The following is a 27961-nucleotide window of genomic DNA, read 5'->3' on the forward strand; positions in this document are numbered from 1 at the left end:
AATGGGTAGATAGGCTTTGAAGGCGGAAGCCTACGCCGTCAACAACGACGAGATGGAAGCCGCCATCCGCTTCTCCCAGAACTCATTCCCTGCAAACCCGCAGAGATTCTTGTACGTCGATGTCGTTGGGAGATCCTTCAAATTGTGCAACGTCACAAAACAGAGCAAAAGAGTCTTCGAATATGAAGCCATTCATACGACGACCAAAGTCCCAGCATTTCGGGCCTTTGACTGGCATCCCGTCAATGAGGATCTGGTTGTTGTCGGTCAAGCGGGAGGAGAGGCCACTCTTTTGAATATCGCCGAGGGTCAGCAGGACTCCTTGTCTTTTCAAGTGAGGAGTCAGCGCTTGTGCAATGCCGTGGCCCTCAACAGTCAAAATCTTCTGGCCGCAGGGCTGGACAAAGTGAGGACTGATTTTTGTCTCAATATATGGGATTTCAACCAGGGGCTACCTACAGCAGGATCAACGGGCTTTTCCAAGAATCATTCAGAACCCCTTCATAAGCTGGCAAGCGGGGAGCCCATCACCAGTTTGAAGTTCTTCCAGGACGACCCTTCACTCTTGGTATCTGGGGTTAAAGGTCAATTTGTCAGATTGTATGATTTGCGAGAGCCGTCCATCGGAAATGGGTTGCAATTTGCCACCCGGTGTGTCCATAACCTGGCTATCGACTGGCTTGATCAGAACTACTTTGCTTCTTGCTATCCAACAAACGACCCATCGATCTGTGTTTGGGACCGGAGAATGATCACCCGCCTCAACACGCCACAATTGGGCTTCACCGGAGGGTCTCATAGTGAAAATCGCCAACCCGAGCTGTCACTAGAGCTAAAGAGCGTCGTCGAAAGTCCAGGGACAGTTTGGAGCGTGAGATTTTCCAAAGCTGAGCGAGGGTGCTTGGGCGTTCTCTCCAGTACTGGACATCTGAAAGTCTACAAATTGGGCAAAGATTTCTCTTCACAGACCTACAGGGTCGAAAATGACGGACGCCAGGATCTCTCATGGGAGACCAGCACACCTCAGGAGATCTTTCTCGAGCGAGCTCAAGACCTCGAGAGGCCATATGCAAGTGCCGCTGCTCCCAAGAACGAGAAATCCAGGATTGTGTCCTTTGACTTCACGACAGCCACAACCAATACGAGGCAATCCAAGATCTTGACACTTGACGGACGTGGCGAGGTCAAGCTCATATCCCCCAGCCCTCCTCCAGGCCCGTCGCCCCTCTGCTCCGCTGGGTATCTATGCAAAGGCAGTCATTTCATCGAACAGTTAACCACTCCCACTCCTGAACCAGGAACTGCAATCGACCAAGTCCGTCGTCGGGCTCAGCCCCGGAACATTCTCAGACAGACCTTTAAGCAATCACGACAGAACAGGACCATTGCAGAAACTAAACGAATGTCGAGTCTTGATGATCAGGCATGGCACGCCGACTTAGGTTTCTACGAAAGGGATGTGCCATTACCAGACCTTGTGACATTGACCTCAATTCAACGGTTGCGGTGCGAAGCAGGTTATCTTCTCAACCCCTCCAAAAATAAGGCCATTGTCTCAGACTCCCACTGGCTACAATCATTCTGGGCTTGGGTGGAACGAGCTGCGAAAATATCGAGAAATGGCAACATGGCACACGAAAATTTCGATCTTTCTTACATCGGCGTTTATGGTCTCTGGATGGAAGACATCGATCCCAAACATCGAATGCTCGGTCAAAGCCCTAACAAACTCGGCAAAACTATTGAGAATCTGGTGCACCGTTTGAATATACCTGGCATCAGCAAAACGACAACCGAATATACCGCCAACAGGCAGCTCTGCCTCTATTCAGCCGGCCTAGCCTGGTCCTCTGACGAGCTCAAGTCGATCGTCAAACGGCTGGTGACGAAAAATCAGCATACAAAGGCGGCAGCCTTGGCTCTGTTTGCGATGGACCGCAAGTTGGCGTACAAGGCACTCCGCGATAAGACTGCCAATCAGTCCCACAAAATGCTGGCCATGGCAATCGCCGGGTCATTCAAGAAAGCCCGAAATGAAGACACTGGAGCAAGTAGTCCGGGAGAGTCGGACGCCCAGGATGATTGGGCTGACACGATTTCATCCCTTGCCGACGAGTTGACGGATCCCTATGCGCGAGCGATCCTAGCATATGTCAAAACCGGGGATTGGTCAAATGTAGTTGCCGAAGAATCCCTTCCTCTCAAATACCGCGTTTGCATTGCTTTGCGACACTATGACGATTCGAGACTGACAAAGTACATCTCTGATACGACCAAGGAAGCATTGGCTGCAGGAGACATTGAAGGTGTTGTGCTGACAGGCACGGCAACGCAGGCCGCTTTCGACCTCATGAGCGGCTACGTTCAGCGCTTTGGTGATTTACAAACGGCGGTATTGGCACTTTGCTCGACCATTCCACGATACTTGGATGACGAGACAGTGCTTCGTAAGTTCAATGGCTGGAAAGATGCTTACAGGCACATGATGAACAGTTGGAATCTGAAGTTTGACCGAGTGCGGTTCGATATAGCCTGCCACAATGCCGCTAGAGATGAGCGGGGAAGACCGCTGATACCCCCGGCAAAACAGCAAGTACGTCTCGTCTGCGGCTTTTGCGCACAGAGCATTGCACATTTGGCGGGTGCTGCTGGCGAAAGTGTGTCCGGCCACAAGGTTATGGATACAGCTCGGCACCCGCTGACCAAGGAAAAGGCGGCAGCTGTTGGTATAGTGTGTCCCAAGTGCGAACGACATTTGCCACGTTGTGGTGTTTGCGACCTCTGGCTTGGAGAGCCTGATGGATCCTATCTGCCGTGGTCCGGATCGCAATTAGCATCGAAGCATGACGCCGGCAAGGCCAGTCTTGATCTCAGTTCCAGCATTGCGGGGAGTGTGCAGACAACATTGGGACCGGACACCACCCTGGGACCAAACATCAAGGGCAGCTCGCCTCGACAGAAACACTCGGTCCCAGTGAACTCCAAGGTTTCAACGAGTGAGTCGTCGACAAAGACGGCCGTCCCTACTTCCCCGGCACCCAGCAAGACAGTGGATTCAGTTCCCGACATTATGGTGGCAGCGCCAGAAGGTTCAGGCCACGGGCAAGGGCCTGGTGGCGAGATGAAGAAGGTAGAGGCCGCGCGGAAGTGGGATAGCGCCATGTCTCGATTCACGGTGATGTGTCTGAAGTGTTCTCATGGGTGTCACGCTGCACATGCACGAATGTGGTTCGAAAGGCATCGTGTGTGTCCGGTTCCGGACTGTCCGTGTCTCTGCAATGAGTGAGGTATACACTGCTGACACTCACCCAACAACCGTGGTTATGAGAGAGGTCATGGAGGAAGCCAAGACTCTTATACCAACACAACCATCTAAGCCTCATCCTGCTCCCAGAAGGCTATATGCTGCTGGGCAAGATGCTCTACTTGCAGGACCAGATGAGTGGGGACCAGGTCGGGACTGGCGTCTCTTTTCGCTCCACCAGCATCAGAAAACAGCCGTTGAGTCGCTCATCTCGTTGACAGCGTCAGGCCTGCCATCTTATGTCACGTGTATCGCCTTGGCTCTGCTTCAGCCCAATTCGGAAGGGCGCAACAAGCTCCAGCATATAAAAAACTTTCTCCACCACCAAAGACCACGACTACTCATCCAGCACTTCGATCTTGACCTACACTCTTGACAGCATCTCAGAACGCGTCTATAATGATGGCCGCCCGCACCAGAATCTCAATGAATGCCGCATCGGCCAGGAATGGAGTGGGATACTTCTTCGCCATCGTCTTTGTGGCCCTTTCTCTCCTTGCCGTGTACATGCTCCGTATAGCAACCATCATGTCGGGTGTGGCCGACAAAATGGAATATATCACCACAAACAGCCAGTTCACGGAACACTCGTTGGAACTACGCACCACGTACACCGGGATCGCACCTCTGGACAAAGGTCTCTCGTTCCTGGTGGCGGCTTTTATGAATGGCGCGGCCGGATGGGACAGGGGGTTCCTCATGTTCATGATGTATTTCCTGTTCTCTTTCTTCCCTATTGTAGCCATCTGGGCGATCGAGAGTTGCAGGGAGAGGAACGGGCTTGCTCTGACGAGATTGTGAGTTTTCCTTTCTTCTGCCTTTTCTCCCAACCATTCATCTTTCTGGTGTTGGGTTGACGTTGAACCCACAATAACTAACAGAGATGAAAACCACAGTACCAGTATTTATGCGCTATTCTACCAAACGGTTGGGGGCGCCATCATCATCCCGATCTACTACCTGGCATACCTTTACGACACATCCTCAAATCAATACTGGGCCAAGTTACAACGTGTCCCATTGCCATATGCTAAAGCACTGCCTCCTGCGGTAATCATTGGATATCTGATCCCCACGGTCCTGATGTTCCTGCCTTACTCGACGGCGCACAACCTGTGGACGACCCAGACCATGGTGGCTTTCTGGCAGCCATGTCCCTGGTACGTCAACACCCTGCTCTGGCTGTTGCCGACATTTTATTCAGGCCGCCGCGCCGGCTCTCAGCCTTCAAACGCTCAAGCCCACCAAGCCACTCAGCCAAAACCAGACCACGCTTCCGGACACGACGACGTCAAATATCTCAATCGGGTCTACCTGGTCTCCTTCGCCGTCGCTGCATTGTCGCACGTCGCCGTCGCCGTCACGTGCCTCGTATCCTCGGACCCAGAGCATTCCTTCCAACACATGTTTTTGCCTCCATCATCATCGACATCGTCCTCGTCGACGACGGCGGAGTCAGACCCAAAACAACTCTCATTGGTCCAGGGCATGCATGCCATCTTCCAAGCAGACTACTGGATCATCTTTGCGGCTTCCCTGGTCTGGGCGTACCTGGCAATCTGGGACCTGAAACGCCTGGGGCTGACGAGGGACGTCAATCTCGCCACGGCGTTCCTGGCGATGCTGCTGGGTTGTGTGCTCGTGGGGCCTGCCGCGACGGTCACTATGGTCTGGTGGTGGAGGGAGGGCATCTTGGTCGCAGCGGAGCGTACGTAGTACTCCTAGTTAGGTAGGTAGGTTTAAACATACTTGTAGCCAAATGAGGGAGGCTGCGGAGCGGAGCTTCCCATGAGAAAAAAAAGGGCCGAAATGGCTAGTTGTCTCACATTGACAACATGATAATCTTGTTGGAAGGCGGTATGCTATAGAATGAGAATCATCGTCTGTCTGTCTGCTTATCTGCATCGAAATCGAAATGCTTGAGCGGCTTTAAGCCTTCTCGTCCCCAACCAATAAAATAGATGTTGTCATTCTTCTCGTTTCTTCCGTTGCCTTTTACCTGCAGCTATCCCCGGCCTATTACCAATGCTTTACTCCTGCTTCCCATGTGTAGGTTGGTATGTAGAAGACTGAAGGAAGTATGTGGCTCAGCTGGCAATGTCACACGTGACAAGACGTCCGTGAAGGGGGTCATGGCTTGGGGCATCGTATTGCGTATTCGCATTCGGCGCAGTTTCAGACGGCTCCGCCTGAAATGTATGATGCAACGACTTATACCAAGACTCAAAACGAGCGTAGTTTGTGGACACGTTTCTAAAAAGGGAGGCTTGAAAAAAAGCCCTCCTCGAAGGACGTGGATATTGCTTGTACCCTCATTGTCGGCCTCGAGAATTTCTACAGATCATCTGTCGTTTCCGTCGACATGTCAAACGCAACGACTCTGGTGTCGGGCTTTCCATTCTCCTTCCTCGCGCCTCAGGCAAATGTTTCCTACTACACGGTGCCCCTTGCCTGGCTACTGAGCTTCTCTCCGCACGTCTACGCCGTCGTACGCTACAACACTCACGACCAGCCTTCTGGGTCCGAGGCCCCAAAGTTCAATACCGCGTCGCCCCGAACCTTCCTCACTACGCTCCAGTCGCACCCGCACTTGTCCCAAGAGACCAAGGACCGCATCTTCCGCGCCGAGGCGGCATCTCTTAATGGCTTCGAGAATCTGGGCTGGTTTGCAGCTGGCGTCGTGGCGGCGAATGGCGCAGGCGTTGACGTTGGCTGGGTCAACGCGCTGAGCATGTGGTATCTCTCCAGCCGCGCGGTGTACAACCTCGCTTATATCCGTGGTGTCGATGGGAGGCTCAGAGGGATCTGGTTTTATGGAAGCGTTGCGTGAGTCTTTTTTTCTTGTTTCCTGGCGTCCCCCTTCCTCCGATCTATCATGTATGTGGGAGAGGGTCAGTTTGATTTGTGTTGTGCTGGAGATGATGACTTTTTTCCAGGGCAACCATCACCTTGTTCATCAAAGCTGGTAATGCCGTCAGGAGGGTGGCTATGTGAAAGATGTTGGAACAGCAGCGGGTGAGACTGGATGATTGGAAAACGTTCTGGTCTTTGGAGGGTGTTGAACCATAGGTTGAACGCTGGCATGGTCAAATATCGAGCATCTCAACTCAATGTTCAACCATCATACCATTCATGCTATTTCCATCCCAACAGTGGGATTCACAGCGACACCCTTGAACAGGATTGGGAGAAAGCCACGAGCAGAAAGTTCGATCGTCAAGCTTGTTCCCGCTACGCGACTCGTCAATTCTATTCTGGCAGGTCCGATCTCAATCCTTCAGAGAATTTGCGCCAGGAGTGAAAGCTCGCAGGTCAGCTTGCGCTGCAGCTTGCCCGATCAGTCGTCCGCAAGTCCGATCAAGAGGCATATAAGAGAGTTGGACGAGAGGTGATGGAGCGGGACGGAAAACGGACAAGGAAAGGGAATTCGCCGTCCTGCGCTAGACTTATGACACCTAGAGCTTAGTCGTATAATATGGCGGGCAGAGGTGTGGGGGGGACTGGCTTGGCTTGGCCCTCACAGTGGAACCCTGGGTGTCCAGGTGCCTAGCCACCCATCCCGCATTGTCACTAAGATCTTGTTTAGGCGACTCGGTTGAACCCCCAATTAGTCCCCACTAGTCGCTTCCAAGCGGCCCTGGAGGATTTTCCGCCGCATGTGGGACACATTCTCAATGAATATAGCATCACTGAGATCCGTTCTCCACGTTTTAACATCTTCAACCCTCTGAGGGAGAATTCCGCAGAGGGATTTACCGCGTTCGCCGTCGACGACAACTGCACTCAGCTACCGGCATGCTCTTGACTACGCGTCATGTCCGACCAAGGCGGGATTCCTGGATTGGATTCCCCAATTCCTGGCTGGACACATCACCCCATGTCATGACCACTAATGATTCCTCCCTGGTCTTTGACAACTGCTTGATAAAGCGATTTGACCGACCTTAAAACCCATGGCGTCCCTTGCCTCTTTGTTCGAGTTTGACACTCACCTTGGCTTTGTCCTCCGCAAGGAACCATTTGAGCTGTGTTCAGCACTGGCCGTCTCGCCACGCACACAAAGAGGTCGATGACAATGAATCCTGACCATGCTCACTCACAGTCCCCGGCGAGGTTCCCAGCCTCTAGAACTGCCTCCCTTTCCTGTCAGTTGTAAGTTCAAGTCTCCATCAGCTCCATTGTCTCTTTCCATGTCTACAGACGATGACTTTTGGCTCGTGGCAGCGCCTTGTCCCAATTTCGATGATGTGCCGACCATCCGAGTTGCTACTCATGAAGTCCCCCTCCCAGCATACTGGAGTATTCTAGGTCTTTTAGAGGATGGCAAGCGAGAGGAAGAGGTTGTCCAAGTCCTTGTACGCCACACAGGCACCAAAGCGCGGGGGATTATTACAGAGGTCGTGGATAGTGTCGTGGAGAACCAGCGCCTAATAACCGGGCCACCCAGGCCATCAGGGAGACTGAGCGTTGTGTTCAAGAAGCCCCGGAGAATAAGTGACTACCGAGCCACTCGGATGGAAGCGCGGCGGGAACTTCAAGCGGCTGAGGAGAAACTAGAGACGGCAAAGCTGAAAGAAAAGAAAGTTCTCAATGAAGTGCTCATTCTTTCACAACGCATGGAAGACTTGAAGGATAAGAAAATGGCTCCAGATGAACGGCGAAAGACCACAAGTGCGATCGAACAGCAAATCGAATACGTGCTCCAGAAACACCACGACGTTGAGGCCGAGATTGCCTTTGCTAAACGACTCACTCTCATTCACAAGGCGTCTCTGGCTTGATGCTTCCGGTGCCACGATGCTGGGTCTGTGTTACACCCCTACGCCTGAGCCTCGTCATTCCAGCCTTGCCACATGTCCCAGTGTCGCAGGACACAGTGATGATGTGACGCCTACTAGCTACCAGTGCTTGAGACAGTATCCCGAGGAGATGCCCGTCAAAGTCTCAATTCGCGTTGCCACAATGACACATGAAGCCTCCTAGCGAACTATTTCCACGAGAGGCGAGAGAAGACGGAGGCGTGATGCTGCGTGCCAGCCACATCCCAATCACTCTATTGTCGCAGTGTCCCGACATGAAAGCAAACTGAGCCACTACTCGGCAGACCGTAATGGCACAGACAGATACCCTCCAAACTCCTTCGCGAAGTCCACAGACACGCGGGCGTGTACACGGCCTTGCCGATCGATGAATCGGGCATTGTCCTCGAGCGGCACAACAGCGCCGTGCCAAATGTTTGGGTGGATGTATAGTCCCGTGCCTCCGTCACAGCGAAACGCGACAAACTTGTCCGGCGTTACATCGTCGCCTGGCAGAGCAAGGGGGACCACGAAACTCTGGCCATCGATGGGGAAAAATAACTGGCCGCCGTCTGGGTGGTAGTTCGCTCGCCAGATCATCGCCCGTTCACGAGGTCGCGCTGGACCGGTGGTCGCAGCCTCTTCAGGATACTGGCTCCAGGCAAAAAGATAGCTATCCCCAACAGCATTATTGCGCGCATAGAGCGTGTCACCTTTCCACCAGAACTCAAAAAGTCCTTCAGTTAGACCTCCCTGGTCTCCTGAATTCGCATCCACCGGCCGCCATCCTTGAGCCGGCCAACGCACGATCTCAATGCGATGCTTTTCGGGCACCTCGACAATTTCCCCATATCCTTTGACGGTCTCGGACGTTGCCAGGACAAGGGGCGTTTCGAATAGTTTGCGGACTCCAGTGGTTGGGACGTAAGCTATTTCTTCAGGGTCAAAGACCTGACCATGAACGTCGGTTTCAACTTTGGTTTGTGCGTCACTGATAGTTCCGTTTGCCGTGACGGCCATACTGCCCACTTCTCCTCTGGGTCCTGTGTGCTGTTACACTTGGAAGACTTTTGACCTTGAGTGAATACTGTTGGAGGAAATGACTTTTGTACAGAATTGTAAGAAGCAGCTATTTACAAGGTGTCTCTTCTGTCGAACAATCTATATCGAAACTGGTTCAGTCTGAGCTTTGCTCTGATGCCGATTCATCGGCACGAACCGCGACATTTTGACCATTGGACTCCACGACCAGCCGCCAATGGCAGTTTTTCCCTTCAATTTCGTCAATAACGCGGACCGTTGTTCATGCCGAAGACCAACGCGCTAGGTTTTCCATTGTGCCAGCTGGCCTTGTCCACTGGGGCACTGCCAGGCTGTCAAATCTATACTAAGCTCCTTTCCACGATGTCGATCTGTTCAAAGCGAGCTCGCCCTTGCCGTGCCGTTACCCAAATAGCACTTCAACTGCTAGCGCTCGAGCAGAACAATCGACGGACGTACATGGTGATTGTCAGTGGCCACGAGGGACAATGAAGAACCTGTCTTTGACCCTTTATGACTCTCAATGGCAGCTTCTATCTCCTTTGTATTGCTCGGAACAAAATAGAAACAAAGTCGAGAGCCCGGCTTCAAGTTGTGGTATACCTGGCAACGTATCCTCTTACCTAGGACAAGTCAGCCAACTTTTACCCAGTAAGTACCACACACACACAACGCAAAGAACAAATATCAGAATCCTTTCTTTTTCAAACTACAATGACAGCATTATGTCCAGCAATCCACCGTATCGACGAGGCCACGAAAAGGTATTTCGACGACGAGAAAAGAATTCAAGACGAAGTATGACACGATACCAGATGGCCGCGCGTTCGTCTCGGAACCAATGAAATACTCAGCGTCAGCATGGCCAAGAGGATCGTCTTTTTATTAATAAATGGACACTCGTACGACTGCATTTCGTGCCACATGACGGAAGAGTTTGGCCGGGAAATTGACAGAGAGAGCGTTGAAGCTCTTTTCGACAAAAATTTCGATGTTACCGACGAGCCCCTCCCTAGTGGCGAGACTTACATTCCGGCGACATCACAAGATCCCCGTCATGGGTATGTCTCTGGACACATGATCCCGTCTGGGATCTACTCTGAAATTGTCGGTAATCATGCTTGGGGCTCAGCGATTCTCGCAAACTACGCCAGAAGGCGCTGGGGTCTCGAACTAGACGAGGAGGTCATTGAGGTAGCACATGACTACTGGGTGGCTGAACAAGAGATCAGAGTATTGAACAACAGTCAACAAAGCAATCAACCAGCGAGTGAATCCCGCTCATCTGTTGCAACTACTGTACACGCCGGTTCCCCCACATTCCAGGGCAAAGCTGAGCACGACGTCAGCGTCAAATGCTTCAGCAGGTCTAACGTATTGGACTATTTGTTTACAGACTTGTCCAAGGTTGATGTCTATCCCGAAGGGCCGTCCGAACCAGTCAGGTTTCGGCCATGCCTCCAGATCATGAGACGATCCATGCATTTCCGGCTCCTGGACCAAGACGCTCGTCCACTCATTCGCCGGTTTTCCTTCGAGGACTTCACCTATGGAGAATTCCTTGACCCTTTCCCCCAAATATACCCAGTAGCTAAGCTGATCGGGGCATTCTACCAAGAGATGCATATAAGTGGGTGCGTGACATCACGAAATGCCCTATGGGACTTTCCACAACAAGACAGTGTCCCTGGATGGTGCTTCGTGCTCAATCACATGAGATTGAATAGAGGTGCGCTAGAACCATTCTCAACCCTGGCAGATGAATTTTTCGTAGTAGCATTCCACGAACTACTGCTGAGCAGCTGCGCTACTGTCGTGAAGGTTTTAGACGGGCGCAGGCATCGTCTCCTCGCATCAGTGCAGAGTTTCGAGGACCTAGAGAACTTGTTTACTGAGATCCGCACTGAAAGACTCGCCAGTCTGCCAATCAGGCTGGAAGATTTCGAATGGCACAGCAAGCGGCTTCGGATTTATGCCCCTAGCGACGACGGCGACTTTCACCCCCCCCCCCCCCCCGACTCGGTGGACATCGGATGCACACGATATACTTCCACACCCTTTCACCCCGAATAACAAATACCAACAAACTCTTGGAAAAAGTAAAGCTTTGGTCTACGGCCTTCTCGATTCGGCTGACACGGACTTCACTGCCAGTAAGTAGTTTTGGAGGGGCATGTCGTTGAGATGAACGTACTCATTCAAGAAGACTCACCAGAGAAAGCAGATATGCAGACTATACTTGGACGAATCCGCGGCTTGAGCAGTGCCCAGGAAGGTCTCGAGATTTCGGCGCAATGGTGGGCCGCCGTCGTGACAAACCTTGCTCTGGCAAAATTGGATCAGCCTGCGCGGTCTACTCTGTGGTTAGCCATGTCCAATGAATGAGGAACCAAGCGGGCCGGGGCAGGGGCAGTTTGATAAGGTAGGCATTGGGTATGTTCCGTCTTGCGAAGGATTTGGGTCTAGGCAACATATAGATACAATTAGACCAAGTCGTGTCTTTGGCTGTGTTCATCAATCAAGCATTCATTATAAGCTAACTATGTCCAAAAGTTATGGTCACAATTCACGACCTGGATCAAACTCTCTCTAGCTACACCATCTTGAAGATTGGATCAAGATTGAAATCTCCAAGATCCCCATAGATGCATCATTTACCCGAGCATCCCCGAGGTAGTAAAGGAATCCACAAGGCTGTCTGACAAGCTGTGCCGTTGGCCACGCAGGCTGATGTCGGACAATTACCTCCGGCTGACGAATGGGGGGATTGACCTATTGAAGCTCCTAGATCTGTCTACATTTACTGGTACTATTAACTGGATAGCAAAACCTGGAGAAAGGGAGAAGGTGTGGGGGACGCCCTCGGCCAGACACCTGGAGATTCTCTTTCTTTTCCTCTCTCTCTGTCTCTCTCTCTATCGCTCTCTACCGCTCTCCACAACTTCTGCGGGGATTTCTTTTCGGTCGCATTTTGTCGTTGAGCCTGGTTAAAAGTATACTTGTGCTTGGGTGTATCGCAGTCTCCATCCCTTTGTGCTCAATCTACCTCTTCGGTTGTGTGGCCGATGGCAGCCATCAAGATGGATGTGACCAGCTATTCAGCGTCGCCTGTGACATTGGATATGGCCTCACAGCAAGACTCCCGCCCAGGGAGCCCGAGGAGAAATGGCGGCTCTTCCGTGTCGGGTCGAGTGGCGAAGAAACACAAGTCTGTTACTCCTCTGGCGTGCAACCACTGCAGGCTGAAGAAAGTCAAGGTGTGTGTTTTATTGCCCATGTGGTGCAGGATTTCCCAGTTCCTCGGTGTTGAATCTGACCGATATCAAACCAAGTGCGTGATGGACCTCGGGGGCTGCAAAAAGTGCAACAGGCTCAATATCCCCTGTGTCTGGCCCAGCGAAGACAAACGGAAATGGTGAGTATCTATCAGCGCCCATCGGCTCTTTGATGTTGTGTACCAAGTCACCCCCCTTTCTCAGTCCGACGTCCAAGAATCACATCCGGGAACTATATCAGCGGATCGCTGAGCTCGAATCAGCTCTCGAAGCAGCCAGATCGACGCAAAACTCCATCCCCCCGAATCGACCTCAAGTGTCGAGTCCACGCTCTCCTCTGGCGTATTCAGCTCCGTCGGCGCCAATCCCACCCCAGGAGGAAGATAACCTGATTTCACGCCTCTGTGGACGCCAGTGGAAACTCAACAGCGACGAGGAAGGTCAATATAAATTCTTTGGCCCGACCTCCAGTTTGCATCTGACCGAAAGCGTGTCATCGTCGTTACTCGGGCCATGGTGTCAGAGGAGTGTGACGGCCGATGTCAGTCCCGATGATCCAATCGACCCAGAGACCCAGGCGCATCTGTTGGAGAATTACTGGAAGTACCAGCACACGGTGCTCCAGGTGTTTGATCGCGAAGTCTTCCTCGATGGGATGAAGTCGAGACAGACCAAGTATGTCAGTAAGGCACTGCTGTACTGTGTCTACGCCTGTGCCGCGCGGATATCGGATCGCCCGTCGGTGCGAGCGATGGTGATCCCCTCGTCCGACGACATGGACGACAAGGAACCGTTCCTCGTGGCGATGGCGGCCAGGCTCGTGGACCAAGAGCTCAAACGACCGCAGATCACAACCATTCAAGCCCTACTCCTCCTCTCTGTCGTTCATTGTTCTTTGAGCAAGGACACCAAAGGCTGGTTGTTGACGGGTGAGTTAAGTCTGCGAGATGGCGCCTGTACCAACTATTAACCACTACCGCAACAGGAGATGCGTGTCGACTTGCGATCGATCTGGGCCTTCACAGAACTGGAGACCAGCTTGCATCCACCAACCTGTCACCGAGGGACATGAAGGTACGGCAGATCACCTATTGGGGTTGTCTGGTCTTTGATAGGTGAGCCACCGTCTCTACACTAGTCTGTTACGATTCCATCTGTCAATCGACCTGACACTCTCTTATCAAAGACTTTGGGCACTCTACCTCGGCCGCCCATCGTGTCTGAAATGCGAAGATGCTGAACTCCGATACAATTCTCTGATTCTTCATGATGCTTCGTGGGAGAAGCGGATTGCCTTTGCCTGGGTGACTCTTCTCCTGACGGTTGGGAGAATATGCGATGCCCTGTAAGCCGAGTCCATCTCAACCCAGCAATGACACATCCACGTACTGACGGGACCGTTTAGGAACGAAGAACAGTGCGACAAGGAGACGCTGCACGCCCTCGATGAGCAGCTTCAAGACTGGTACCAAAATCTCGACCCGGAGTTGCAGTACTGCGAAGAAGCGCATGCGTCGGTCCTGCTGCTCCAGTAAGGCACACTGAGACAAATTCCTTTTTCTCCCCAACATGGGGCAGACTGCTGACGACTGACACTTGGTGACAGCATGCAATACTACTCGTGCAAGATCCACCTGCATCGCCCGACGGCCAACTTTGGTGTGCGGGTGTCAGAAATAGACGACGTCGACGCCCAGCGCTACCGGTCCCGCCAGATCTGCATCGACAATGCGAAAAACATCGCCACAGCGCTGCAGGACTATCGCAACGTGTACGCGGACGCGTCGACGCTGAGCGGCGTCGCGTTACACGTCATCGCCACGGCCTCGACCATCTTGATCGCCGACATCGCCGAGAAACGCTCAGCCGCCGATGCGGCCTTTCAATTCTCGGCCCTCAAAACGTGCGTGCGCACCCTGGGCGAGCTGGAGAAGACGTACATTGTGGCACGGCGGGTGCGCCGCATCATCCAGCTCGTCATGCGACTGTGCCATTTTGAGAGCGAGTACGTCGACTTCCAACAACAGGCAAACGCCAATGCCAACGTCAACGAGATCGCCGCCAGGAATCCTGTCAGTGGCTTGTTCAACGTGTTGCACGAGGCCGGGGCGTCTTTCCAGACTCCCCTGTCGTCGACAAACGACGACGACAACAACACGGGCCTGCCGTTGCCGACGCTATCGGCGTATAGTCCCTTGTACATTGACGAGTTGCTCCCGATATCCTCGCAGTTTGATATCATGTACAGTCTAGAATCGCTGTAGGATTTGCCAAACAGAAGACAACAGAGTTGTTTTTTCACCCTTTGGGTGGGCTGGCCAAAGTGTTTGATCTCGAGAGCACTAGGTAATGTATGTAACATATGTATATATATATATATATCCCTTAGTTATCCTTGTTCGTTATTCCCACGAAGCTATTATGTATCGAGCATGACCCATGGCCCATGTACGCGCGGCATGTATGTATTATGTATGTCGCTTTCACTCCGCAACTCGGTACATTCGTATTGCCATTGTACTAAATAATATGTAGGTATCTAGGTACCTAGGTACCCAAGGTATCCATTAGTGGGAGGGCAGAGGTGCCACGGTGATCATTCCCCGAGTTCTTATTTGTACCGTCCTGTTCCCTCTTGCATATTATATGGCTGGGCCCAGCGCCTGGCTGGAATGATTTTAGACCTCGGGCGAGAGAGACTTGTGCTAGAATATACATACCTACTTACCTACCTAGATACCTACCCACAAGTAATTTGTTTACCAGCCCCTCGGCGAAGCGACACCGCGAGAGGAGAAACCATACACACACACACCCACCCCCTTTTTCTGAACTTGCCTCGCCCTTTCTCCCCGCAACGATCTTCTCGAGTTTACACCAGTCCACACAATGCCTCCCACGGAAATCCCCGAATCCTCGATCCCCCTCCTGTCCAAGTTCCTGCTCAAGGGCAAAAACATCGTCGTCACGGGCGGCTCGCGCGGGCTGGGCTTCAACTTTGCCCACGCGCTGGCGCAGGTGGGCGCCAACATCGCCGTCGTCGACATCAACGACGGGCCCTGGGTGTCGGAGAACCTGGCCAAGTTGACCCCCTTGGGCGGCAGGTATCAGTACTACCAGGCCGACGTGGTCGATTACCAGGGTCTGAAGGAGACGGTGGATCGGATCCAGCGCGATTTTGGGAGCGTGGATGGATGGTTGGTCTCGCTCCCCCTGCTTTTCTCTGAGTTTTTGAGTTTTCCATGTTTGGTTTTCTGGTCTGGTCAGGTCAGGTCACGAAAGAGATGAGCCATTCCCCCGCTGTGAGTGTGGGGTGGGGAGGAGGTGGAAGGGGAGAAAGGTGGAAAAAGGCTGATTGAGACTGATTGATTGATTGATTGATTCTGGTTATAGCATCGCCGCTGCGGGCATCATTCGTGACAAACCGTTCTTGGAGCACACGGAGAAGGATTTCAAAGATACCATGGACGTCAATGTACAGTTATATTCCTTTCCTCCCCCCCCCCTCCCCCTCCTCTCACAAAACCCAGAATTCCTCCTCCTCCCCATCCCGACGCAACGGGAAGAGATGACACTTTCCTAAATACCCTGACCTGACAACCTGGTGTGTTTGTGTGTGTGTGTTCCACGCAGGTAAACGGCGTCTTCTTCACGGTCCAGCACTGCGCGGCCAAGATGGTCGAGCAAAAGACCGGAGGGAGCATCATCTGCATCGCCTCGACGGCGGGCCACCGGTCCCTGGCGCCGCAGGAGATTGCGGCCTACACGGCGTCCAAGTACGCGGTGCGCGGGATCGCCAAACAGGTCGCGCACGAGCTGGCAAAGTATAACATACGTGTCAACTCGATCAGTCCGGGGTGAGTTTCGCCTCCCCCAGTCAGTCCCACAGCAGGGTGTCCCTCAAATATGAGAGTACCGCGCGTGTGTGGGTGTGGGCTTGTGTCTGAGTTCGAAAAAAAAAAGGACAACAACTAACTGACTCTCGATTTCTGGGGGAAAAAATATACAGGACCATCCTCACCGACATGCTCGAGTCGGTCATGCGCCAGAACCCGACCCGGCGCCAGCTCTTCCTCGAGAGTAACGCCATGCACCGCCTCGCTACGGCCGACGAGCTGTCCGGCATCGTGCTGTACCTGATGAGCGAGGCGAGCAGTTTCGCCACGGGCCAGGACTTTTTGGTCGACGGCGGCATGGTCTAGATTTCTCGGTCAAGATCCAGATCTGATATGGGCTCGTTAGGTAGCTCCAACCAAGTAGGAACAAACAAGACTCTGTGTGTGTGTGTGTGTATGTCAAAATGGACAAATACTCCGGGTGTCGTGTGTCATGTTATTTGTAAAGGAACCCCGGTTACATCTCCTAGCCAGCTACCTCATTTCCTTGTGTATTACTACTACCAGTAGTTCCTTTGGTGTATGTGCATTCTATCCCTTCGGGTCACACTCCCTGACACCATCCATTGCCCTCGTATATACCCACTAATGATACTTGTTCCTGCTCGCGTATTCTGTGTTTTCGAGATACACCTCAATCTAGACAGACAAACACTTGTCAGCCTTTGTTCGCACTCCTATCCGCTTGGGGAGGGTTTACCTTGTTGTTCATCTTCTTGTCGACGTCCTTGCAGCACATGCACGCGATGATGCCGACAATGCCAAAAGCCAACGACGCAAACGCCACCATTCTATAAATTTCCCCCCCCAACAAAGTCAGTATCATTCGTCACGTTTTCTCCCAGGTCTTCGACAGCGGTGATATGACTTACCGGATACCGTGCACATGAGCCTGGTCTACGGCTGGTCCTACCGCCGCGACGACGGCTTGGCTGAACTCCTTCGCCAGGGCCGGGGTGCCAATGGCGCTGAGCAGGTCGGGGATCTTCGACTGGGGCAGGCCGGCGGCAACGGCGGCGGCGGGAACGAGCTTGGCCATTGACTTGTTCGTTTCGTTGGTGAGGATTGTCGTGTACACGGCCGCGCCAACTGCAAGGTAAAGAAACGGGTAAGCTTGTTGGTCACAAGAGACAATGGGACGCGTTATTTTGGGCAGAAAAGAAACAAAACATACTCGACCCGGCAGCAAATCGAAAAACGCCGGCGATGCCACCACTCAATCCCAGATCTTTGTGCTCAACGCCCATCTGGGCCACCGCAATGGACAGGTAAATGGCCCAGCCGTAGCCGCACTGCGACAGGAAGATGAAGGCGATCATCAGGCCCTTGTTCGTGGGCGACACCATGGCCAAGAGCGAGCCGAAGAGGACCATGACGAAGACCGACCCCGTCAACTGCCACTGCCAGTTCTTGATCCTGCCGCCCAAGACGGATAGCATCAAGGCGCCGAGGGTGATGGCCAGCCCCTGCGGCAGGGACAGCACGATGGCGTAGTGCCAGTCGGCCCCGCCGTCGGTGTAGAAGGCGTTGATGATGGTCGGCCACAGAATGCTCCCGGAGTAGTAGAACATGTTGACCACGGCCAGCGCGATCGCCGGCGCCGTGAAGTCGCGGCCCCGGGACGACGCGAAGACGTACGTCGGGGTCAACGGATGCTCGCTGCGTGAGAACGTCTCCCACAGCGCAAAGCAGACGATGAAGAAGAATCCAATCACCAACGGGGCGACGACGTGTGCATCGTCCGACGGCACGACCGTGGTATACACCATTCCGACAAGCGCGGGGACTGCACCCGCAACGAACAAGGCGCCCCCTGGTATCCCACCATCAGTCAGTCACTCTGCTCAGAGGGGGAGGGGGAGAAAGTCAGCCTTTTAGGAAAAAGTCTTACCGACATAGTCAATCTTCGGTAGCACCTTCTTCACCGGTAATCCGTATCTGTTTCGAGAATTGTCAGTGGCGTGGCCTCAGTGATTCCAATTCATAGCACCTGTCCCTGGTAGGTAAATACTCACGGATGGGCGGGAGGGAAATAGAGGAAGAGCAGTCCGAGAAATGACAGGAACTGTGCAATTGCCGCGGCATAAAAGTTCCATCGCCACGAGTGCGAGTGGAAGCCGTACAGACCAGTAATCGGCGCAAGGATGACGGCCAGAAGCGTCGTCACGTCTGCTATCACGACGCCGATATGGCGCCATTTGTTCGGGAGCAATTCAGGCAGCGCAAATGCAGCCATCTAAGGAAATGCGTTTGTTTCTCTGTTAGCCCTCTCATCTCGCTCTGGTGGGAAACCCACGAGGGGGAGGGAAAGACATACCTGGCAGTTGGCTCCACCGAATCCTGATATAGCCATTCCTGCGATGACGGCGTTGACGTTCTTGGAGGAAGCAGTGACAATGTGGCCAACGGTGCATATCTGGGATCAGTTCTTTAGAAGAAAATTCTCTCGATGGCGAAAAATGCTCTTCGTTGCCCACCAGATTTCCAAGGGTCAAAAACCAACGTCGGCCAAGCATGTCGGTGTTTGCGCCACTGCCTTGCGTTAGTATATCATCTTCCCCCTGACTGGACCCATCCGTGAGGAGCACTGCGTACCACAGCATAAAGCAAACGGTGATGGATATCGTCCAGGACTGAGCCGCGTTAGCTGGTTAACCCGGTCCACTGTGGAACCAGGTGACACGCACAGGGATGAACCAGATGTATTCCGACGGGGCGTCGAGCTCCCCGGCGATGAGGCCCCCGATATTTGCCATGACTGGAATGGGCCAGAAGGACAGACCGTAGCCGCAGGACAGAATCTATCCAGCATGTCAAAAGTCAGAGAGCGGGGTCCATGTGTTTCGTTGAATACACCTACCCCCACGACAATCCATGTCTTGAACGTCACGACTGGCTCCTCCTCCTCGTCGGAATTCACGTCCTCAACCACGTCTGCAGACTCGAGCTTGGTCTCCTGGTCGATGCCATGATGTTCTGTCGGGGGTTCAGAGTGGTCCTTCCCACTGTTGATAGTCTTCTCTTCTGCCATGACAGTCTGCCCCAAATGACTAGGAACAGTAGTGACACGGGCGACGGTATGGTTCTCCCTCCATCGAGCAGGAGCTAGCTGCGCGTGGGAGTATCGCAGGATCTTTACATATTAAATTGTAGTGTGGTCGGTATTCACTTGCCGAACAGGTCATTTGCCACATGCACTATTCATTCGTGACGACTCAACGCTATACCAGAAGAGAGACAAGGGAGGGACAAGTGGAGGTTCCGGGGCAAAGACCATGTCGTTCGTTCGACTCTTTCGGCAGTAGGGGGGGCATGCCATGTGTGTGCTGGATGAACCATCTTCGGCGAAAGATGACCGAGTCCCTGCAGGTCATTGTTTCAAGGGACCAGCTGCTGTATTGAGAAGAAGCGGTGACTTCTTGCCCTAAGGAGGCCAAGTCGTCTCTCACAGTTATAGCCAGGGGGCAAGGGTGCCGTCAAACTGACAGAAAGATTGGGATATCAGAAGTTGTGGCTCATACTGGACTTGGGAAGTTTGCAAGGATACGGAACATCTATCGGTATCATCGGAGTCGTTGGTGATGGGAAAATTCCAGGTTTGCTAAGGCGCCCAACGTGGAGTTGGTGTCAAAGAATCTCGCTAGAGCCATGCCAGACTAACCCGATTCGTCCAGGGTAGAGGGGATTCATGCCCCACTTCCTTCTCCTCCTCGTATCCATCTCGCCATGTACCAATGTGTGTTGCCCTTTAATACACTTTGTTTAATTTGCGGGTAGATCACAAGATCCTCTATTATACATAGAGCCCGACGTATCCCCAGCACAGCCTACCGAGGACTTGTCGTGCTTGGAGTTTTGCTTGTTGTCGGCATGGCATGGGTGTTGGTCTGTTGTTCATGGCCTCTGAGTATTGCGTATTGAGTAGCATCAACGTTGGCTTTATATCTCAAGAGCCTCAAAACAGTCAATACCGCTGACTCCCAGTAGAAGGTCTGTTGCCGTCGTGCCACTATACTCTGATTGCCATTTCCTCCCACAGCGGCCAAGATGTCGCGAGTTGTATCTGTTGCTATCACGAAGAAAGATATTGTTTACCTAGCAATTCGGACCACGCCCTGTCTCTCGGAGGATAAGGGTGCAGGTAATGGAGATGAGCACGTCAATGGCCATCGAGTGGCAGTTACATATTCTCGCATCGGATTCGGAAGGTCCAGCATACGAAATCCTCAAAACTTGGCCACAGCAATAATACGAACCACCACGACCGAGGCTGAAACCCGTTATGAGTGGATCTCGACGAAGATTGGAAAGGGAAAGGCGAATAACTTCAGATCGAATATGAACCTTTACTCCGCCTGTACTCCCCTCATCCTCCCCCTCTTCTTCGTTCGTGGTTGCGGTACAAAATATATGCGGGGAAAAATGTCGACCCGGAGTTCAATTGCCGGGTGCTTGTCCGAATGGATATAGGTGCAGGCCATGGTCGAAGGGGGTTCGAGGGGAGGGCCCAACAAGGCAGTGTTCCCGTTCCCGTCCAAATCGATCTTCCAAAACGAAAAACATCAATAACGTCAACGCTCGAACGTCGAAATTTGATCCGTAAACGGACATGTCTTCTCTAGAGGGAAAGAGGGTAGGGCCGTCGCGATGCCATTGTTCTGAGCAGATCACGAGCTAAAAACTGGGTGTCTACAGATCGCCGTTACAGGTGCAGCGAGTGGTATTGGACTGGCGACGGCCCAATTACTGGCCAGCCGCGGTGCCGTGCTGTCGCTCTCGGATATCAACCAGGACAGTCTCCAGAAGGCCCTTGACTCCCTACCAGGCAAGGGTCATTTCATCACCGTTGTCGATGTCCGAGACAGCGCCAAGGTAACGGAATGGATTAAAAACACCGCAGAGCGCCTGGGTGGGTTGGACGGTGCGGCCAACGTTGCTGGCGTCGAACGAGAAGGTGGGCGCCATCTCGCTGACTCTCGGGACGAAGACTGGGATTTCGTCATGGGCATCAATGGTGCAGGGGTGTTTTACTCCATGAGGGCAGAGCTGCAGCAGATGTTGAAGGGTGGAGGCGGCTCGATCGTGAGTAATCTACACCTTGCTTGCGCAGAGTGTTCTGCTTCGTGTGGTCTCGAGGATGTCAGGGCTTAATAAATATCTCCAGGTAAACGTTGCAAGCGTTGCAGGATTCATCGGACTGGCTGATACGGGAATATACAATGCCAGCAAACATGCCGTCCGGGGCCTGACGAGAACAGCAGCGCGCGAGTACGGATCTCACAACATCCGAGTAAACGCGGTGGCCCCAGGTATGCAATGCTTCCCACTTCTCTAGTGACCCAAGTCTTTGAGTAATTAGTTAATCGTTGCGAAACACAGGCGTCATCAGGACCCCCTTGGTCAAAGCCATGGAGGAAACATTCAGAAATGGCACGGTCACGACCAAAATGCAAGCGATAGACCGACAGGCAGACCCAAAGGAGGTTGCAACGGTCATTGCCTTCTTACTGAGCGACGACGCGAGTTTTGTGACGGGATCAACATACAAAGTCGATGGGGGCTGGACTGCTTAGCCGTCCTAAGATTTAGTCCTCTGTTCCTTTTTCCATCGGTACAAATAATTTGCTTCTTTGCCTTCCCCGCAGGCTGAGAACAACTTGTCCAAACTTGGGGTTACCCGGTCTGGTGTTTCGAAGATGGAGATGAACAGAGATCCCTAGAACTAGAAATCGAATTCTCATGTCTTGTTCGGGGCTTGAAGATGTAGTGGTAGGTAGCATAGTGAATAAAACAAGTCTCAGGAAGAGTGATTTTTCGCAGAGGGGTATGTACCCCCCATGTTATAGAGATGTGAGATACTCGGATATCATTACCCCTCGAGTCGTTCGGACAACATAGGAGGAACGTAGATAACAGTACAGTGTCATCTCACGCTTGGGGTATCATCAATCTAACCTCGCCGTCGGTAAATGCTCTGGGCCTACCTCGTGATCTCGGCATTTGACGTCCGCGCTCTCTTTGTGGTATAAAGGGGGTCTGCTCTGTGCGTATTCTCCATCTCTCTCAGGGTTGCTGCCAACGATTTGCACCACTTTCCTTGTTCCTTCTCGAAACATGGTCAACTATCCAGACTTCGACTCGCTGCCACCAGTCGAGGGCCAGCCTCAAGGGAATGCCTGGGCATTCTGGGGCAAAGGCGATCAACTCGGAAGTGCGTTCCTCCTTTTCGCTCAGTTCCATTTTGCATAGACAGTACGAGAGAGGGGAATTAAAAGTGGTGAGCTGACGTCCTCGTGTAGCATTAAACCTCCTAACCCCCGAGGTCATTCGAGATGCGTCCCGAGAAGTAAAGGCCGGGAAATCCATCCAGCTGGACCTGCGGCTGGACCACTTCGACTATGGGATCGCGGGCCGAGAGAGGTTTCAGCAGACGATTGTGGACTTCAAGGAGCGAAACAAGGGCGGTCAATACGAACTCGTCGGCCACGACGACGTGGTCAAGTTCAACACGCAGAGCAGTTCCCAGTGGGACGGGCTCCGTCACGTCGGCCTGCAAAACTCGGAGACCTACTATAACGGGATGAAACATCGGGAGATCGACGAGGATACCACAGGCAGGCTTGGTATTCACAGTGAGTACTCCATTTCCACTCCATTGACCCACTTTTGGTCTTCTCCCCTCTGTTTCTTTCAGACAAAAACTCTAACCGGGGGACATTGCAGACTGGGTTGAGAATGGAGGGATCGTCGGCAGAGGCGTCCTTCTGGATTACCACCGATGGCGGCAAGAAACGGGCAAACCCCCAGTCAAAATTGACTCTTCGTTTGCCATCACGGTGGACGAACTCGACGAGGTGGCCAAATACCAGAACCTCGAGCTGAAAGCGGGCGACATCTTGATCATCCGCTCCGGGTTCACGGCGTGGCACGATTCTACGCCCTCCAGCGAACGCGTCGAACCCTGGGACAGGGGCGAATTCATTGGACTCGAGGCGTCCATGAAGTCTGTCAAGTGGCTGTGGAACCACCACTTCGCCGCCGTCGCAGGGGACTCGCTGGGGTTCGAGGTGTGTCCCGCGCCGTTTGGGATCAAAGACAGAGTCTGTCTTCACGAATGGTTGTTGACGCACTGGGGGTGTCCGATCGGCGAGCTGTGGAATCTGGAGAAGTTGTCCAAGGTCTGCGCCGAGCTTGGACGGTGGTCGTTCTTCTTCACGAGTGCGCCGCTCAATGTGTTTGGTGGTGTTGGCACGACTCCAAATGCGATAGCGATCTTGTAAGACTCTCTCAATCGGTATGAGGTCTCCGTGTCGTGTGACCTGGCGCTCCATCCGGCGTAATGGGTTCACAAGGCTCGCGGTTTCAGCCAGACACGAGAAGGATCTTCACACTTCGCCAATCTTGAGACTCACCCAAACAGTAAGCCTGTAGTCACAATGACCTGTGGAGGTATCATAGTCCCATATAAAGCATGCTGTCATGCCTCGTCGCTTGGTACGAAAAAGTTCAACTCCCTCGTGTCGTCCATACTTATTTCCGCATCTCATTCATTCCACGGTCTTCATTCCAGCAGTTTTCTTATACACCTCCTCCAGCCGGCCCACCAAGTCATAAAGATGAACGCTTCCCTCACCGTCACCCATCAGAATCCTCTCAATATCCTTGACCCTATTGCCGTCCAGGCCAATAACCACGGCCTTCTCGATCTTTCCATTGTCGGAGATTTTGATCCGACCAACGCGGTCATCGGACCAAACGATGCGGAGCTGTCGTGAGTCGACCTCCAGGGCAGTAAGGGAGCATACGTTGAATTTTCCAGCGAGGTTCTCCTCTTCGTCGTCGTCGTCTTCGTCATCAGATCCACGATCTGGGTCATTTTCTACGCTTTGGGGGGAGCCCAGACCCCCGTCAACGGGTTTATCGTTGTTGGTTTTTGCACCTTCTACTTGATCTTTAGCAGGTCTTGTGGGAATCTCCGGAATCTCCAATTCGTCTTGTAGCCATTCTGTTGCGTCTCGCCTCAGTCGCCAGTTCACAAGATCATACCTGACACGAGAAACGAGAGTGTGGAGATCTTGTTTCGTTGGTGTTTCCCCTTCGTCGACGTTGAGTCCAGAGTCGTCTGAACCACCGAATCCTTCTTCATCAGACCCAGGAAGATACTGCTTTTCATAGTGCTCCAAAGGCACCAGCGCCGGAATTGTGTGTCGGTGGATCCGCAACTCACTTCCCGTGTCTCGAGCCCGGACGCAGAATATATAATAAGGACTATCGAAGAGGCCTTTGCGATTGCAGATGTCAATCCTGATCCCAAGCAGCGGGTTCCGCGACTGCAGTTCGGGTGAGGGATCGTGGAAAGGGAATGAGGTTACACCAAAAGCGAGTCGGTGGGCGTTCGTCTGGGAATGCTGTTGTAGGTCCTCCAGTTGTAGAGGATTGTGGTCGTTTGAGGATGCATTCGAGGCTGGAGAGTGATTCGAGAGGCGCGACTGGATCTTTGTTGATGCAAGCAAAGAGGCCGTCAGGAGTTTGCGCTGTTGGGTGAGTTTTTCAACTGCCAATATGTCAGGCGACATACACCGAGTCGAGGTCACACTGTACGTACTTTCAGCTCTGACTTGGGTGATCTCGTCGTCTGGAGAGTCGCTCATCATCACATCCATTGACGGCAGGGGAGGGGATGCAACCACAGCCATTTCTGTCTCGAGTCTTGATCTCGGTCTTCCTGTGTTGTCAACGTTCAACACCACCAGACTTGCGACAAGCGAAGTTCAACCGAGGGGTCAGCATTCGACGCGTCCTGAGCTTATCAGACGCGTTCCAGGCCCTTATCTTAGCTACCGTGGGATACTCGCTTGGGAATAGGGCTTTCACGTGTTCGGTCAGGGGTTCAATAGTATGCCGGCAATAAATAAAGTACCAGCAAAGAAATCTGGGGGGGCGGCCACCTTGCGCTTCGCTTGCCGATACGATTAAAATGAGGACGTCTCCTGCACGAGACAGTCATGAACGTCAATCCTACATGATGCGTTGTTGTAAGGGGAGGGAGTCGTAGATGCAGAATCTCCCTTCTCCATCCATGATCTCACGTATCGCACGGAGCACTTCCAGAATCATCGTTGGTCATTCGCCGGTCTCGCCCCTGCGAAAGGACACAGCGTCCTTTTCTGTTCCTATCCACTCACCACCCACCCACGCTCTTTTTCTGCCGCATGGATGCCTGACTCGATTGCCGAACCATATACAATCCCAATCTTTTACGCTCGCTCCCACCCCGCCGAAAATCCCATCCTTCCAGTCCACAGTGCCGGCCCAGTTAATCCCAGACAGTCCCAAGAGATCGAACTAGACGAATACCTGTCGGCAAACCCAAATCAAACCCGACCAACACACGCCAGGCAAGACGAGGAAGGCGAAGAGACAGAGGCAGAGGAAGACTCCGAGACTGACGCATCCGAAAAAGACCACCTCGTGGTTGCGGAAGGGTCTGAATCACCTATGCAACGCAGAAAGTCCAAGAAGAATAAGGACAAGAGATCGTCATCTCGCCCAGATCTGCGTATCGAGGTCAATCAGAACGGCCACGCGAATGGCCACGCCAACGGTGACATGAATTCCCACATTGAGATGAGACGCAAACACGTCTCGAGCGATGACCCTACGACCAACACCAGCCGACTCATGAGCAGAAATGATTTTTCCCTCGATCATGAGCCGCCGCCTCCTCAAACGCCGCAGACCCCGAGCATGGTCAATACCAGCTTCGTCGACCTCCCTCCGAAAGACAAGAAGAACTTCCTCCTTCTCTGCCTCCTATATTTTCTCCAGGGAATCCCCATGGGGCTGGCTTCGGGCTCTGTCCCTTTTCTGTTAAAAAGCTATCTCTCATATGGACAGATTGGCATTTTCTCTCTGGCCATCTACCCTTACTCTTTGAAACTGCTGTGGAGTCCGATTGTGGATGCAGTTTGGAGCAGGCGGTTTGGACGGAGAAAGAGTTGGATTACTCCTATTCAAACGATTTCAGGACTCTCAATGATTTACCTTGGAGGTCAGATTGATGAGATGATGAGAGCTACGGGCGACAATGACGGAGCTGGAGTCTGGAGCTTTACTGGCTGGTGGTTCCTTTTGGTTTTCATGTGTGCCACTCAGGACATCGCAGTGGACGGATGGGCCATTTCGCTGCTGTCAATTCAGAACATTTCATATGCCTCGACGGCCCAGACGGTTGGCTTGACTGCTGGCTCATTCTTATCGCACACCGTTTTCCTCGCCCTACAGGCGCCAGACTTTGCCAACAGATGGTTCAGGACTGTACCTCAGGAGTATGGTCTCTTCACCCTGGGAGGCTACATGACCTTTTGGGGCTGGGTTTATCTCATCGTAACGGTGGGTCTAGCCATCTTGAAACGAGAAGAGAAGAACAACGAGCGTGAAGGGATCATGGAAGTATACAGAACCATGTGGGCAGTGCTCAAACTGCCCAATGTCCTCACCATCATCATTGTCCATCTTGTCAGCAAACTCGGCTTTGTGACCAATGACGCAGTCACGAATCTCAAGCTTCTCGACAAGGGCTTCGGGCAAGCAAACATGGCTCTTGTTGTGCTCATTGATTTCCCGTTCGAATTGGGCTTGGGATATTACGCTGGGAAATGGTCCACCGAATACACACCGCTGAGGGTATGGTGCTGGGCTTATGCCGCACGGCTTCTCGCGGCTGTCTTTGGTCAGATTACGATCATGTTATATCCAACTGCGCCGGATGAGGCTGTGCCAGCGTGGTACATGCTGGTGGTGATTGCTGCACATGTTTCGTCAACATTCATGAACACCGTCATGTTTGTTGCTTCGGCTGCGTTTCACGCTCGAATTGCAGATCCCACGATCGGCGGGACATATATGACATTATTGGCCACGTAAGTTGACCCCTCTTTTTTTTTTGACAGGCACAACTCCTTTGCTGACCTTTTGTTTAGTGTTTCGAATCTCGGCGGCACATTCCCCAAGTTTTTCATCCTCAAACTGGTCGACCTCTTCACAAAGGCGACCTGCATCCCACCTGCCGACCCTGATACGTTCCTCAAATCTCATCCCGATGCTACCCTCGTCACCAGCAGTTTCAGCTGTGCGCTCGAAGCAGACAAAAACACGTGCCTGAAGGGAGGTGGGACTTGCCTGATGCAGCGTGACGGATACTACATCACGAATGTCATTTTTGTGATTGTCGGAGCGGTATTGTTCTGGACTTATGTGGAGAGGAAAGCTCTTGCGCTGCAAGCGTTGCCGTTGCGCGCGTGGAGAGTAGGGGATCACTCGTCGTACCGCCGAGTGCCTTCAGGATGATTCTTTTGTATTTACATTCGTCATGTCGTTTTTATACCAGAAATGATACCCATAGATTCGAAAAGTTTTCGACAAATACAACAATTGACAAGAGATATTTCCAGACTGCGTTTGCCCCTTGAATACATACTTTTTTGGTTACAGGCCAGTAGCCACTCGCCGCGAGGCTGCAAGACGCTGCACGTGATATAAAATTTCAAATGACAGAGGGATTTGAGAGCAGGAGACCAGGACTCATGCGTTCTACCGTCCTTTGCCTCCTCCATCGATTTTAGGGGAAAGAGACAGAAAAGCCTT

At 52.7% G+C, this 27961-nt stretch overlaps 14 protein-coding genes across 14 annotated transcripts; 11 read left to right on the forward strand and 3 right to left on the reverse strand.

The window, feature by feature from the left end:
• Window positions 1-52: 52 nt before the first annotated feature.
• On the forward strand, window positions 53-3286 carry Z517_08017 (uncharacterized protein; the record flags this gene model as incomplete). The annotated part of the gene is made up of 1 exon (XM_013426538.1): window positions 53-3286. The coding sequence occupies one exon, from the start codon at window positions 53-55 to the stop codon at window positions 3284-3286; it is 3234 nt and encodes a 1077-aa protein (XP_013281992.1).
• A 420-nt stretch (window positions 3287-3706) lies between these two features.
• Z517_08018 (uncharacterized protein) lies at window positions 3707-5020 on the forward strand (the record flags this gene model as incomplete). The annotated part of the gene is made up of 2 exons (XM_013426539.1): window positions 3707-4101; window positions 4201-5020. The coding sequence occupies 2 exons, from the start codon at window positions 3707-3709 to the stop codon at window positions 5018-5020; spliced, it is 1215 nt and encodes a 404-aa protein (XP_013281993.1).
• A 646-nt stretch (window positions 5021-5666) lies between these two features.
• Z517_08019 (uncharacterized protein) lies at window positions 5667-6134 on the forward strand (the record flags this gene model as incomplete). Its single annotated transcript, XM_013426540.1, has 1 exon — window positions 5667-6134. The coding sequence occupies one exon, from the start codon at window positions 5667-5669 to the stop codon at window positions 6132-6134; it is 468 nt and encodes a 155-aa protein (XP_013281994.1).
• Window positions 6135-7494: 1360 nt separating this feature from the next.
• Window positions 7495-8085, forward strand: Z517_08020 (uncharacterized protein; the record flags this gene model as incomplete). The annotated part of the gene is made up of 1 exon (XM_013426541.1): window positions 7495-8085. One exon carries the CDS (start codon window positions 7495-7497, stop codon window positions 8083-8085), a length of 591 nt encoding a protein of 196 aa, XP_013281995.1.
• A 312-nt stretch (window positions 8086-8397) lies between these two features.
• Z517_08021 (uncharacterized protein) lies at window positions 8398-9123 on the reverse strand (the record flags this gene model as incomplete). The annotated part of the gene is made up of 1 exon (XM_013426542.1): window positions 8398-9123. The coding sequence occupies one exon, from the start codon at window positions 9121-9123 to the stop codon at window positions 8398-8400; it is 726 nt and encodes a 241-aa protein (XP_013281996.1).
• Window positions 9124-10068: 945 nt separating this feature from the next.
• Window positions 10069-11217, forward strand: Z517_08022 (uncharacterized protein; the record flags this gene model as incomplete). The annotated part of the gene is made up of 1 exon (XM_013426543.1): window positions 10069-11217. The coding sequence occupies one exon, from the start codon at window positions 10069-10071 to the stop codon at window positions 11215-11217; it is 1149 nt and encodes a 382-aa protein (XP_013281997.1).
• A 111-nt stretch (window positions 11218-11328) lies between these two features.
• On the forward strand, window positions 11329-11529 carry Z517_08023 (uncharacterized protein; the record flags this gene model as incomplete). The annotated part of the gene is made up of 1 exon (XM_013426544.1): window positions 11329-11529. One exon carries the CDS (start codon window positions 11329-11331, stop codon window positions 11527-11529), a length of 201 nt encoding a protein of 66 aa, XP_013281998.1.
• Window positions 11530-12224: 695 nt separating this feature from the next.
• On the forward strand, window positions 12225-14683 carry Z517_08024 (uncharacterized protein; the record flags this gene model as incomplete). Its single annotated transcript, XM_013426545.1, has 7 exons — window positions 12225-12401; window positions 12477-12559; window positions 12624-13348; window positions 13405-13534; window positions 13606-13764; window positions 13825-13950; window positions 14026-14683. The coding sequence occupies 7 exons, from the start codon at window positions 12225-12227 to the stop codon at window positions 14681-14683; spliced, it is 2058 nt and encodes a 685-aa protein (XP_013281999.1).
• A 625-nt stretch (window positions 14684-15308) lies between these two features.
• Z517_08025 (uncharacterized protein) lies at window positions 15309-16621 on the forward strand (the record flags this gene model as incomplete). Its single annotated transcript, XM_013426546.1, has 4 exons — window positions 15309-15616; window positions 15813-15894; window positions 16053-16276; window positions 16429-16621. 4 exons carry the CDS (start codon window positions 15309-15311, stop codon window positions 16619-16621), a joined length of 807 nt encoding a protein of 268 aa, XP_013282000.1.
• Window positions 16622-16973: 352 nt separating this feature from the next.
• On the reverse strand, window positions 16974-19346 carry Z517_08026 (uncharacterized protein; the record flags this gene model as incomplete). The annotated part of the gene is made up of 10 exons (XM_013426547.1): window positions 16974-17106; window positions 17188-17404; window positions 17490-18128; window positions 18207-18253; window positions 18331-18551; window positions 18633-18731; window positions 18793-18847; window positions 18911-18948; window positions 19003-19116; window positions 19176-19346. The coding sequence occupies 10 exons, from the start codon at window positions 19344-19346 to the stop codon at window positions 16974-16976; spliced, it is 1734 nt and encodes a 577-aa protein (XP_013282001.1).
• Window positions 19347-20924: 1578 nt separating this feature from the next.
• Window positions 20925-21888, forward strand: Z517_08027 (uncharacterized protein; the record flags this gene model as incomplete). The annotated part of the gene is made up of 4 exons (XM_013426548.1): window positions 20925-20948; window positions 21011-21397; window positions 21480-21624; window positions 21695-21888. 4 exons carry the CDS (start codon window positions 20925-20927, stop codon window positions 21886-21888), a joined length of 750 nt encoding a protein of 249 aa, XP_013282002.1.
• A 541-nt stretch (window positions 21889-22429) lies between these two features.
• Window positions 22430-23595, forward strand: Z517_08028 (uncharacterized protein; the record flags this gene model as incomplete). Its single annotated transcript, XM_013426549.1, has 3 exons — window positions 22430-22526; window positions 22615-22947; window positions 23039-23595. The coding sequence occupies 3 exons, from the start codon at window positions 22430-22432 to the stop codon at window positions 23593-23595; spliced, it is 987 nt and encodes a 328-aa protein (XP_013282003.1).
• A 267-nt stretch (window positions 23596-23862) lies between these two features.
• On the reverse strand, window positions 23863-25011 carry Z517_08029 (uncharacterized protein; the record flags this gene model as incomplete). Its single annotated transcript, XM_013426550.1, has 2 exons — window positions 23863-24869; window positions 24921-25011. The coding sequence occupies 2 exons, from the start codon at window positions 25009-25011 to the stop codon at window positions 23863-23865; spliced, it is 1098 nt and encodes a 365-aa protein (XP_013282004.1).
• Window positions 25012-25531: 520 nt separating this feature from the next.
• Window positions 25532-27664, forward strand: Z517_08030 (uncharacterized protein; the record flags this gene model as incomplete). The annotated part of the gene is made up of 2 exons (XM_013426551.1): window positions 25532-27237; window positions 27298-27664. 2 exons carry the CDS (start codon window positions 25532-25534, stop codon window positions 27662-27664), a joined length of 2073 nt encoding a protein of 690 aa, XP_013282005.1.
• Window positions 27665-27961: the final 297 nt, after the last annotated feature.

This window comes from Fonsecaea pedrosoi (assembly GCF_000835455.1).
Source record: "Fonsecaea pedrosoi CBS 271.37 unplaced genomic scaffold supercont1.5, whole genome shotgun sequence".
Classification (NCBI taxonomy): Eukaryota; Fungi; Ascomycota; class Eurotiomycetes; order Chaetothyriales; family Herpotrichiellaceae; genus Fonsecaea; species Fonsecaea pedrosoi.